General features: G+C 42.9%; 1 protein-coding gene across 1 annotated transcript; it reads left to right on the top strand.

Annotated features, from left to right (window-relative positions):
- Window positions 1-10,022: 10,022 nt before the first annotated feature.
- Window positions 10,023-12,461, top strand: col8a1a (collagen, type VIII, alpha 1a). Its single transcript, XM_073474109.1, has 2 exons — window positions 10,023-10,314; window positions 10,525-12,461. Exons 1-2 carry the CDS (start codon window positions 10,023-10,025, stop codon window positions 12,459-12,461), a joined length of 2,229 nt encoding a protein of 742 aa, XP_073330210.1.
- The last annotated feature ends 765 nt before the right edge of the window (window positions 12,462-13,226 follow it).

Raw genomic sequence — 13,226 nt, 5'->3', positions numbered from 1 at the left:
TTTACAGTTTTTTTCCCAGGTGTGTGCCAGGACAGGTGATCTTTAACAACCAGCTCCAGCTCGTCTGGGCTCCTGCACAAGAATAATGAACTACTCTGCTTTTTACAGCACACAGAGGCCCACAGATCACAACATTAATGAGGGAAACATTCCTGTTTATCATTGTCATCCACTGTGGGCGCTCAGCAGGGGGATGTGAGCATGTTTTGCCACTATAAATCATGGCATCACTTTTTTGGGAGGCTATATTTACTCTTTAGTCAAGTCTCCATTCCTCCATCTCCATCTCCATCCCTTCCTTCCTCTCTCTCTCTCTCCCACCCACCCACCCAAGTGGCTCCACCCTCCAGCAGATATAAGCTATGTCCACAAGGTGTGTGTCTGTTATGAGCACATATCCCAGGGTCCCCTCTGTGTGGTTGTCTGTCCGCCTGCTATTCTGTCTGTTAGTCTGACTGCAGTGATTATTTCCCCATAAGCGGCCACTCACAAAGGTAAGCACCGTCCTATCCTCGTTATGTACAGCGTGCATTTGACTTTAACTTATTTTAGCAGTTTATTTGGGTGAAGTATCTTCTTGTATACCTGCATGACAGTTTTTTACTGCGTTTAATTAATTGTGCATTGTGTTAGTTTAGTGTCCACTTGTGTTATACTACAAACTTTGCAACCAATGCATCTCCTGTTGAGTGAACCTAGAGACTCATCGCAACTTTCAATGTAACTTTTTTCACACTCGTTTGAAATGGGATGGTTCGTTTGATTCCATCGTCAGCTTTAAAAGCTTTTAACAAAGATCATCACAATACATTTTTTGAGTGACAGAAATCTAAATGTCAGTAACAGCTGTTTTGGGCTGCTGGGGAATCTGAAAGGCCCTTATAAATATGGCCGATAGCTGTGGAGTTGGCATCATTCCTGCACATCATCACCCTGAAGTAGGCGAGACGTCTTCTAAACTTTCCCATGCAAGCAGCATCCCTAGTTAGTCTGCTCTCTCCACGGCTCCACAGAGCTCAAGTATGTGCTGTACATCCATCTGTGAGGGGATGCCTGCGCTGAAGGCAAATATGCATTCAAATGTCTTGTGTGCATGTGTGTGAGTGTGTGTATGCAGGAAGCCAAAGCCAAACTATCAGATGTATGTGATGGGGGAAAGAGCAGCAGTTTGGTGAGAAGAGACTGCAGAGCAAACACAGTCTTTTCCCTCCGTGCAGCTCCGTCTCCGGCCCGATGTGCTTTTTAATGCTCTTTCTCTGACATTAATCATCTGTTTGGTGCCTTGTCAGTCACAACGACTGTTAAATAATCCACCTGTTAAAGGATGAAATCTTCATGACTTGGTTGCATTGAGAACTCAAAGGGAGCGTCGACCGGAGGAATAGATCTTGGCTTATAAATTCAGGCCGAGCAATGGCAAATGTACGTTTTTTACCTTAAGCCTCAGCTGAAGGCTGAAGGCTGTTCATTCATACAGTTCAGTCTTACAAATTAAATCCTTTCACAAAGACCACAATCCTTTTCTTCTGCATGAAATCAACGTAAGGACATTTCGGTCACGTGAACAGACTGTGGCATCAACACAGAATGCAAAATTAAAATTAAATGCTTTTATGAGTCTCATGTTAGTGCTGCAGGTCGCTGTCTCTTCGTTTCTAAAGGGTTTCACTGTTCCTCTACAAATTCACCCTTTTTCTTTCTTTCTTTCTTTCTTTCTTTCTTTCTTTCTTTCTTTCTTTCTTTCTTTCTTTCTTTCTTTCTTTCCCAATCTCTCTCTTAATCTTTCCTTTATCAATCTCCGCATTGCATCATAGTATAAAATCAGCGATTGGCCCCTGCAGTGACCTTAGTGTGTGAAAAAAGCTACAGATGACCCCTAAATATAGCTGGACGTAACCTTTTAAATGCAGTGTGTGTTTGTGTTTGTGTGCATGTATGCTGTGCACACAACATTGTACCCTCCTGTATACATTATATACAGCAAATTTCAGGAATGCACAGGACAAACAGACCCAAAGACAGCCAAGAATAATGGCAGAGGGAAAGAAGTAAACACTTTGGTCATTTAGCGGCACAGCTGTGGCATTGTGTGTGTGTGTGTGTGTGTGTGTGTGTGTGTGTGTGTGTGTGTGTGTGTGTGTGTGTGTGTGTGTGTGTGTGTGTGTGTGTGTGTGGAGTAGCTGTATTCCTCGGGGTTGTGTACGAGGTTTGTTTGAACGAGGAGGTTTGCAGCGCCACTTGAAGAGGTGTTAATTTTACGAGGTGTGCTTTGTGATAAAAGCTGCGTTTAGGGAGCCGAGGAGCTGCAAATGTTTTTCCCTTTCGCTGAGAAACCACAACGTCAGAGCACTTACCAAGATTGAGTGCAAGAGTGCTGCTGGCTTAAGGTTAAATTTGTAAATGGTTTGCGGTGCAGGGAGGGAAGGCAGAGCGGTTTGCCAAACATGCTCAGTGGGATTTAAACACTGACTTTTCGGTCAGGCTGCCTGTGAGATGCAGATGGAGAAACTCAAAAGACCTAATTTAGGCGAATGAGTGAAGAGTTTAGGTGCGTAAGATTAATCGTTCAATTTTGAATCTTTGCCCAGAATGCGATTTGTACAATTTGACCTCTCACATCTCACCACCACCGGACTTTTCTGTAGAGCCTTTTTTCTACTCTGTTAGCAAGGTGGTTTAAAAAGACACACAGTCTCGCCCTCTGACATCCACAAAAGCCTGCAGGGTCAGTAAGTGGCTTCAGGTCACTGAACCGGGATGTTTCCAAAGGGAGAAAGGGGCCAGCGAGGGCAAATAGACAGAAATGAGGCAGAGGGTGAAGATGGCCCGGAACAGGCACGGCTCTGTTCACACAGAGACACAGGAAGAAAGAGAGACGGTGAGAGGAGCGCTGTCTGTATCTGACAGAGGACAGAGAATAGACAGATGTGTCTGGAGACACGGGGTTAGCAGACACAGAGCTAATATTTCCATCCCAGTCCAATGTCACTGTGTGTGTGTAAGTGCATAGTTTTGTGCATGTGTGTGTGTGTGTGTATAATGCATAAGCAATGCAAGCCCATGACACCAGAGACAGGTGCGTTTCCATGAGTGAGGAATCAGCCAGCAGCCATTCTCAAATATTATCTATTATCTATTATCTTGTGCAACACTGTTGGGTGTTTTTACGTGCATGATGTAAGTTACACCAACTTTTGCAGTGTTTTTTGTGTAGTTTTGTCTTGAATTATTTTGGCCTCCACACAGTGACAGTATGATTGCACACTGTCTTCCCTTTTATCCCCACAATAACAATGCCTAAGCGGTGTTATGTTTGGAGTTATATCTTTATAATAGCACACTATAATAGCACCAATGTCACACAAAACATCATTTGATAAATTAATTAAAGTAATTTTAAGGCATTTAAAGGACAGTTTTTCCTAAAATACCTTTAGTGCTGTTTATCCATCTAGACTGTCTCACTGTGAGTTGCTGAGTTTTGGAGATATCACCAAAGATATGTCTGCCTTCTCTCTGTTATAATGGAAATAGATGGCACACACACACAAAAAAAAAAAAAAACATTTGAAAAACCTCACAGCAATGTCTCTTTCCAGAAACCATGACCCGGTTACTCAAAATAATCCACAGACCTTGTTGTCAAGAGTTTTATGTGGCAACTATTTTCTTTCCGTATCACCGTGCAGAAGGAAGTGCAAACCTTCTCGTGGATGAGAGGCTCACACTTGTGTCAGCGCGGGATGTAAACGTTAAAGGTGTTGTACAACGTTAGCTTACTAAGCTAGTCTCTCCTCTATGCACCCTTCCTTCTGCACAGCGATACGGAAAGGAAACAGTTCCTACATGAAACTGCTCACAACAAGGTCTGTGGATCATCTTGAGTAAGCGGATCATTATTTCTGTAAAGAGACATTGCTGTTGAGTTTTTCAAATGTACTTTTTGTCACCACAAACCAAGCGCAATCTAGTTCCATTATATTTGAGAGAAGGCAGACACGTCTCCAAAACTCGGCAACACACAGCAAAACAATCTAAATGGAAAAATACAACTTCAGGTAAAAGGAAAAACATGTACTTTTAATTTTAGGGTGAACTGTCCCTTTAAGTTGCTACAATAGCTTTAATGAACACTGAAACTGAGGCTCATTTCCACATCTGTAGTTTTGATTCCTTTATTCCTTCTTGACACATTTGTTCAGGGTGTTGCACAGCTGTTGCGCTTAATAAGATTCTGTAGGTTGCAGCTTGTATAAGCCGCAGTAGCCGACACCTCAGCTTGGGTTGACTCAGCAAAAAAAACACAGAGATAATGCCCATGAGTCCTCTCAAGTCGCACACCTGATGGTCAATTTAATGTGTTTCGTTTATGTAAAATGTCATTAAAAGATGGACATCTGGAAGTAGTCGGGGAAACAGAGGCACACACACGAGCACGGACTACATACACACACACACATTTCATACAATGTAGACTACTTTGAGGTTTGCTTATTTTTGAAGCTGTCTGGACCTGGCAGGACATGCTGAGAGCTCAGTGGTGTATGACCAGCCACACATGATTTTGGCAGCAGATGTTGAAAAATTAGGGTCCGAACCACAGATATCTGTACCTCCTCATCCCCCTGGGCTGCTGACTAATGGTTAACATGTTGGGTTAAATTCAAGTGACAGAACAAGATGTGGTGAGTGTTAAAAAAAATGAAAGTAGTAACTTTAGCATCACTTCTTTCACAGTGACAGAAACATTAGAATATAATGGTTACTGAATATGCTACACATATTTAATGTAGCCATAGAAAATGTGTTGTAGATGGGCTCTATCCATAATAGCTGCGTGGCTCTATTGGATCTGATTAATGATTGTTTTTGCAACTTCCTTTTATTGCTTTTTTTTTTGCTATGATACCATGTTTTTATATTTACATGCCATATACATATATTTATTTACTGTTTTCTGTAATAGAGCCTTCCGCCCAAAGAATTTCACAAGTGTACTTGTACAACCAGAATGACGATACACATCTGAAACCCTGGGATGGTACTGTCGGTCTGCTGGTTCACCTATTTTGTCTTGCCTGAATCATCTCAACAAGTTTTGGATTGATTGTCATCGCTGTCTGTTCAGACATTTGAGCTCTCTATAGAATGGATCCTGATGAGCACCACCATGAGGTTCACATGTTGGGTTTTGAGGGAAATATCTTAACCACTCTATGATGGATTGCCATAATTTGGTTCAGACATTCATGTTCCCCTCTGGATGAACTGTTTTCCCTTCAGTGATCCCCTGACTCCTTCTCTGGTGCCATCATTAGGTTAAAATGTCGATTTTTCCAAAATTTGGTTCTTGCAAACATCAACAAAACTACTGAGATTCCCATTAGCCTCAGCTGCATTATGTGTTTAGTGCTAATAAGTAAATGTAAGCATGGTAACAAATTGGGTGGTGAACATAGTATCCATTATACCTGCTTACCATCAGCACATTAAGATGTCACTGTAAGCATTTTACAATGCTGACATTAGCATTGCTCCTCGAATGGTCCCGTTTCCTGAGTTGAGAAGTTGTCTTTCGACTTCAGTATTTTCATGTCCATCAAGGGAGCGACATCGACGCCAAAAAGAAGTTGTTTTGTATTTTATCATTCAGGACGTTAAACAACACCTTGACAGCTGTTTCCACTACTTGAGTGACAAGGAAGCACAAAGGAAACAATAAATGGCTTTTTAAAAGGTTCTTGCCAGCAACTCGTGTACCAGGTTGTTGTTCTGACTTGAGAGGGCATTTACATGAATTTTCCCTGCCAGAACAGTCAGTACAGCCTCACAAAGCTGCTAACTTGGCTGTAGAGTCCTGATACAGAAAACATTGCAATTATACATGGAAAGTATAGCATATTTACAGTTATTTAGGAAAAGTCACCTGATCACTCATGAATGCCTCATCACTCTTAAGAAACTATTTCAGCATCCATACTTGCTGGCTTAATGTTCATCATTATGTGCACGTGTGTCTTTTCCTGCCTCATAAACAAACCAGTGTAGAAAGGGTGTGAACTGAATCACACATGGGTGACATCTGCCTGGTATGAAAATGTAGAACATGGTTGCTGTTCCTGTTACAAATGACAGCGTGTCAGACAGTCATCATCGAGCGAGCCAGATTGTTTTACACCAGTGTGTGAAAAAATTCAACTGTAAATCTTACAAATGTGAGAAAGGGCTCACTACACGTTACTCACACCATCGTGGCTTCTCACAGCTGTGGCACATTTATACGTCACTTCATGTCTGACATCTGTGTGGATAAAGACGGAGGGATGACACCAGCATGAAATATAGTCAATCGGTATAATAGACTTCTTTGTAGTCACTTTGTTATAAGTGCACCCCTCTCTCTGTCTGTTTTCTCTCGTAACAAGTTAAAATGTGGAAACTGCTGCTCAATGTTTATGTCAGAGTCTGAAAGTGGTCCTCTGGAGGCAACACTTATGTAGAATAATGTGTTGGAGAGAAGCACACCAGGTAAAGACAGGAGGTGTTTCCATCACTCTGCGGTCACTGTTACAACGTTGTGGTGTTGCTATGTGACGCTGAACAGACCCTCGTTGTACGTTCCCTCTGATCTGCAGTCGCAAGTTTTGTCAGAATATTTCCACCCCTTTAAAAACACCTTTCCACACAAACACACACCCACATACCGACAGTGAGCTGGGACGTTCCTAAAAGGTAGTAAAACTGTCACATTCATTTTCTCAAACCTTTATGTGTGTATATACTGTAAATACATGGTCAAAATAAGGGAAATACATATGAAATAGATCACTGATATCACTGATCCTGACCGTGTCTTCGGAAATGCCTCCGATACTGGAATCTGTATCGGCAAGTACACATAATGTATTTATTAAAAATGGGACGCTTCTACCTCCTAGCAGCGTCCCATACACCTGCGTGGAATATACATATTTTTTTACTGCACAAGTAGCCAATATCCAGAAACAGCAAGTGACCTTTTTTTTTAAAATACACTGGAATTGGATAGGTACTTTGGTGCTGGTATTGGATCGGTAACCCTGATGTTGATCAATTTGTAGATCAAATACAACTTTTATGAATCATATAATTGTCATCCTCTCATTAACAGATGGGATGATTCAGTTGTATGTTTGGATTGTCGTGCTATAAAAGCTTCTCTGTTGCTGCTGTACATTGTGGAAAATTAAAAAGAGCAACTGTGTCCGGTGTGCCATTAGACAGCGGGTGAAAGTTTGCACCTTTGTCACAAATCCTTGAAAGAGGCTCCTCTCGCTTCTGGTGGGTCTCTTGACTCGGAGTATTTGCTGACAAAAGTGTGTCTGAAGATTTTAACCTGACAAATGTCTCAGGATCAATGCACCTTTAGGGGGAACGGCCCACAGCTTCCACTCAGTAGGCAAAAATAGGTTACAGTTTTCGTTGGGAAAACTTGATGGCATTCCTCTGGACTCTTTGGCATGTCTGGTCTCTGTCGCCATAGAAACAAGGTGGGCTTCTTTCAAAGGCCGACAGTCATCGGGGGAGACAGTGGCACGGCCATGTCAAAATCACCAGCCGACTGAGAAAAGGCCAAAGGGCGGAAAAGATCCAAAGAGCCAGTGATGGAGTGGACACTAAGGATGTGGTTTAGGATGTGGTTTAGAAAAACGACAGATGAGTTGTAATAAAACTGGGACTGTGATTGAGGTTGAGCCTGGACGGGGAGTGTGGCAGGGGATGAGTATGCTGAGTCCGGGATGGAAATGGCACTTTAGTAAAAGAATGACTGAATAAAACACTCAGAGGAGCAGCTTATAGTGAGTATTCATTGGCTGTGGAGCTAAATAAATCTATTTGCCTTGCTCCGTTACTGACTATTTAAAGCAGACAGCTGAGGGAGGTAAGATGAAAATAGGAAGTCTGAACTGCACAGCTGAACCGAAACTCTGTTTGTTCAAAAACTGTTCTTATTGGACCTGAAAGGAGAGAAAAGATATTGGAAGGCACATCAAATGAAGGGATTCTTCCTCAGTAGTGTTAACCAGTGGGGACAAGCCCTTTGTATGCCTTCCTCTGTCCACTTGACTTTTTATGTCATTAACGAGAATTTGTATTGTTTTACCTTATTATCAGGAGTAGTGTGCACACCAGTGAGTTAACTGGAAGGTGGCAGAAATTCTTCACACACTTGTAAAAGATTTTTTTAGGCTTGAGTGTCAGGCAATGCATGTTCATACAAATGTCCTTGTCACCACATATCTTGTTAATTTAGAGCTCAAATCATCAGCATAGTGTACATTGTCTTTAAGAAAAATAGGAATATGCTCTGTACTAACATGCATATCAGTATGTTATAGCCACAGGACTGCACTCTTCACCTCTGTGAATGTGCAATTCTTTGGTAACTCATACAGTAGTACTGATTCATCATTGTACTGGTAATGAAGCATCTTGAGCCAGTTATCTCAAAGGCATTATGTTTATTCTGCTAAGATTTAAAGTAATGGTGTATTTGTTTGTAAGTAAAGTTTTAACCAAACTAGGGACAGGAGGGGATTCAAAAGTATTCTGTGGTATGACATTTTATGTGGCTCCCTCTTGTGGATAAGCACAGTAAGTGCAAATTATCCCAGTCTAGCCTGAGAGAGTGACACATTATTATGTGTCACAATGTGTAAATTTGTGTATTTTTAATGCCAGGTTTAAATGGCATACACCTTTCAGACAATTTAACTTATTGTTCAGAAATAACATTTTATAGTCATTGAGCAGTAGTTTAGTTTAGTAGTTTATAAATATCCCCAAAATATGAAATTACATTACCAGTAAATATGAGACATAAGAAGTGCAATCAATATTTATTATAGATCACCAAAAGTAAATTAATTTGTATTTTACTGTAACTTCAAAAGATTTTCAGAAAATTGGTCTAGATTTGTTGCAGAACACCACATTCATCTTCCTTCATACAGTCACTTCATCTTTCTGTGTCAGATCTAAACCAAAGACACATTGATAGCAGATTATTCCCAAGAAGAACATTTCCAAAATCCTATTCTGAATGTAGTTTGGTACCAATGTGAAGAATGCATATCCTCTCTAGCAGTCAAAGACTTAAAAAACTCCTAAGAGCCATTTACATTTTATTTCAAGTCCATGTGATTGGTCATCTGTTTCTTAGTAGAAATATACAGCAAACATCTGCATGGTTCGGTTTCAAACAGGGTTCCAGTTACATGGGAGCCAATATGAGCTGAGCTCCCATGGAAGCAGTAAAATCACACATATCTAGGGGTCACTAATACATTACTAAATACCATTATTTTCATTTTAAAAAATGATTTCTTCAATGTAATTAGTATTAGGGATAAAAATAGGTTAAAAGAAACAAGTTTTCCAGTGGAACTACTTCACTAGTAACAGCAATATCACAGACTCCCTTACAAATAGCGTGATTTTAAGAAATGGTGCATGAGAAAACTTAACAAACTTTGTGAAACGGCTGCAGCAAATTTAAAATCTTTGGTGCCTTCTTGTAAATTAGGCATTAAACACAATACATTAGGATGTTTCTTTCCTTGTAAAAAGTGTGAGTTTGTGGCTGCACCACTGTAAAAGCTATCCTACATCCTGTCTAATTCCGTGTCTGAAGTGCTTCTTACCTCCTAGCAGCTGTTCGAACACACTGTTTCAACTGATTTCACCATTTACACTAGATTTATTAAAGTTGCAAATGGCATCCACTTAACCAGCCCATTCACTCCAAAGATGAGCAGAAAAAGAAAACAAAAAAAAAGAAACAACTTTCTGATGTTGTCTGGCTATGACAATATCACACAGATGACACTCAGACACAAGTACAACATGAATGTTCATGATATGTAAAAGAAATGCTAAACTACCACCCCACAAATCTCTGATCTACTTATTAATGTACATTTGCAGTCTTTTACTCATTCCCTTATATCTTGTCTTCTCTTCCTTCTAAACAGGCCTTGGCCATGCCTCCCCTCCCTGTCCCCCTCTTGACACTGCTACAGCTTGTAGTACTGACTTGTGTGAGCGATGGGGCCTACTACGGACACAAGCAACACCCTCAGCCATACCAGCCAATGCAGCACCTCCCTCACATGGGCATGGGTAAAGAAGGCTATCCCCAACAACAGTACCTTGGAAAAGAGGGGCCCTATATGCAGTATCCCCACTACAGGAAGGAGCTTCCTCAGATGCCCATGCACAAGGGCAAAGAAACCGGTCGTAAAGGGGGCAGCTATAATGGTGGCCAAGACAAAGGTGAGAAAGTCAACATTTTCAACAAACATTCACCAACAATCTACCAAGAACATTTGGATGTTGAACACATGTGACATGACATGTTGAAACATGACAACTTTCTTTATTTTTAATGCCATAAAATACATTATTTTTTATGCTGATTCTTCAAGCGCTGAGAGAAGAAAAGTTCATAAATAAGAGCTATTTTATTTATCTCATCCCTCACAGGTCAGACAATCCCTAGTGGTGCTGAAGGAATTCCCCAAGGAGAGCAAGGACCAGCTGGGCCACCTGGGCCAGAGGGACCTCCAGGACCTCCTGGACCAGCAGGTAATGGACAACCAGGACCTGCAGGACGCCCCGGGACCCCCGGTCCACCAGGAGTGCCAGGAATGGGCAAGCCAGGTTTGCCAGGACTGCCAGGCAAGCCAGGAGGAAATGGTGATGCTGGGCCTGGAGGAGAAATGGGCCCAAGGGGAGAAGAAGGGCCAGCTGGACAGCCAGGGCCTCAGGGTCTTCCAGGACCACCTGGTCTACCAGGAATAGGTAAACCAGGGGTACAGGGATTACCAGGCCAACCGGGGCCCAAAGGGGAGCCAGGTCACAAAGGTCTGCCAGGACTTCCTGGATTACCTGGACCCAAAGGAGACAAGGGGATGGGCCAGCCCGGACAACCTGGTCACAAAGGGCTCCCGGGGCTCCCAGGACCTGCTGGCCCAAGAGGGCTGCCTGGCTTTGGAAAACCTGGATTGAATGGGGCACCAGGGCCACAAGGACCACCAGGAGACAAAGGACACCCTGGAGAGCAAGGACCAACTGGGCTACCTGGTGAAGGAGGACAGCCTGGTCCTCCAGGTGTACCTGGTCAAGGGAAGCCAGGCCAGAATGGCCTACCAGGACAGCCAGGCATGCCAGGTGGGAAAGGTCATCCAGGACCACCAGGTTTGCCAGGAAAGCCTGGACTACCTGGATTTGGTAAACCAGGAATGCTAGGACCAAAGGGTGATAAAGGTATGGGCGGGCCACCTGGATCTCCAGGACCAAAAGGAGATAAAGGCCATGGTGGACTACCTGGTATGCTTGGCCCTCCTGGACCAAATGGTCCACCTGGTTCTCCAGGTCCTATGGGACCCCCAGGAGGTCTAGGTGCACCTGGTCTTAAAGGAGACTGTGGAGAAGGAGGACCTAAAGGACTTGATGGTGGTAAGGGTGACCCTGGTCCTTCTGGGTTACCTGGCAAGGATGGTCTGCCTGGAGAGCGTGGAGAGCCAGGACCAAGAGGTCCACCAGGGCCAATTGGTGCCAAAGGAGATGGTGGGCACAAAGGTCTGTCTGGTACCCCTGGTCCTCCTGGACTTCCTGGGCCAAAGGGACAAGGTGGACTACCTGGTGAGGTAGGACCTCAAGGTCCTAAAGGAATCCCTGGAATGGATGGTGCAGCAGGACCAATCGGGCCTCCTGGTCTTCCAGGGCCAAAAGGATCTAGTGGTCAACCTGGTTCACCAGGCATTGCAGGTGAAGGGATTCCAGGTCTTATTGGTCCCGCTGGACCCCCAGGGAAAGATGGCCAAGCAGGACCCAATGGACAACCAGGTCAGCCCGGCCCTCCTGGACCACCAGGCCCACCAGGAGAAACTGGTCTGTCTCCTGACATGGCTGGAGTGCTCTCTCAGATGGGCCCTGGACTAGATGGTGTTAAGGCTGGTACTTATGGTAAGAAGGGCAAGTTTGGAGGCAATGGGGCAGAAGTGATGGGTGCCAGTGGGTTGGAAATGCCAGCATTCACAGCTGTAGTAACAACTCCCTTTCCACCTGTGGGCACTCCAGTCGTCTTTGACAAGCTCTTGTACAATGGTCGCCAAAACTACAACCCTGAGACAGGAATATTCACCTGTGACATGCCTGGCATTTATTATTTTGCCTACCACTTTCATTGCAAAGGAGCTAATGTGTGGGTCGCTTTGATGAGGAACAATGAGCCAGTGATGTATACATATGATGAATACAAAAAGGGTTTCCTAGATCAAGCATCAGGGAGTGCAGTATTACCTCTCCAACCTGGAGACACTGTGTATGTTCAGCTGCCCTCGGATCAGGCTGCAGGACTTTATGCTGGGCAGTATGTGCACTCCTCCTTTTCCGGGTATTTGTTATATCCGATGTAAAGCTACAAACTCCAGGGATAGAGAGGTTTCAGTGACAACAAAGTGGTAGCATATTTTTTATAATATAAAACATGATCATAAGCCACCTTGGACTGAGCAGTATTAGCAATGTGAAGTCAGCCAACTATTGATCTTGTCAGCACAGCTGAGAGGACAAGATAAAATATCTTAAGGAAAATTAGGAGTATCACAGTCTGTATATACAGCAGCTTTTGATGCAGCCTTATAGCCATGAAATTGGGAGAGCAAAGATGTTTTCTTTTACAGCTTTGAAGATATAAAAGAATGTATAAAAAGGCATTCAAAGAAAACCTTGAAGATGGCTGCCAATGTACTTGTAAACACAAGAGTGCCACAAACCCAAAATAGTGCAATTTGTTATTAGGTAGAAACATATGAAGGGAAAATGTGAAGTGTATGCAAAAAGATAAAACAAACAACAACTTAAATAATACTGTTCCACTAGTGTCAAATTCCGTACCTCTTCAAAACTGGCAGCTACCCCATGTAGTGAAAAATGTGAGCACATGAAGACTTATTCATCTTGGTAGGAAATCTTTTTGCATGTGTACCTTTGTATAAATACAGTTTTTGTCTCTCTTTTGATAATGACAAGCATGTAAAATGCCTCTTGAGAATGAGATTACAAGGTTTGCATCACAGCAGTTTGTACATGTTTTAGAGGTAAACACACTTCTGGTCATGTAACCTGCAAAAGACTGGGTTTTGGGAAAAGGTCAATTGTATATAGTGCAAGTCTCACCA

Source organism: Pagrus major, chromosome 9 (genome assembly GCF_040436345.1).
Source record: "Pagrus major chromosome 9, Pma_NU_1.0".
In the NCBI taxonomy this organism is placed as follows: domain Eukaryota; kingdom Metazoa; phylum Chordata; class Actinopteri; order Spariformes; family Sparidae; genus Pagrus; species Pagrus major.
Note: the sequence above shows the minus strand (reverse complement) of the source record. Positions and strands in the feature narration are given on the sequence as shown.

What these genes read in the sequence shown, in the direction of transcription:
- col8a1a (XM_073474109.1), top strand. Translation starts at nt 10,023, where the DNA reads ATGCCTCCCCTCCCTGTCCCCCTCTTGACACTGCTACAGCTTGTAGTA. An exon ending in TAATGGTGGCCAAGACAAAG is followed by an intron (nt 10,315 to 10,524) that starts GTGAGAAAGTCA and finishes CATCCCTCACAG; the next exon opens with GTCAGACAATCCCTAGTGGT.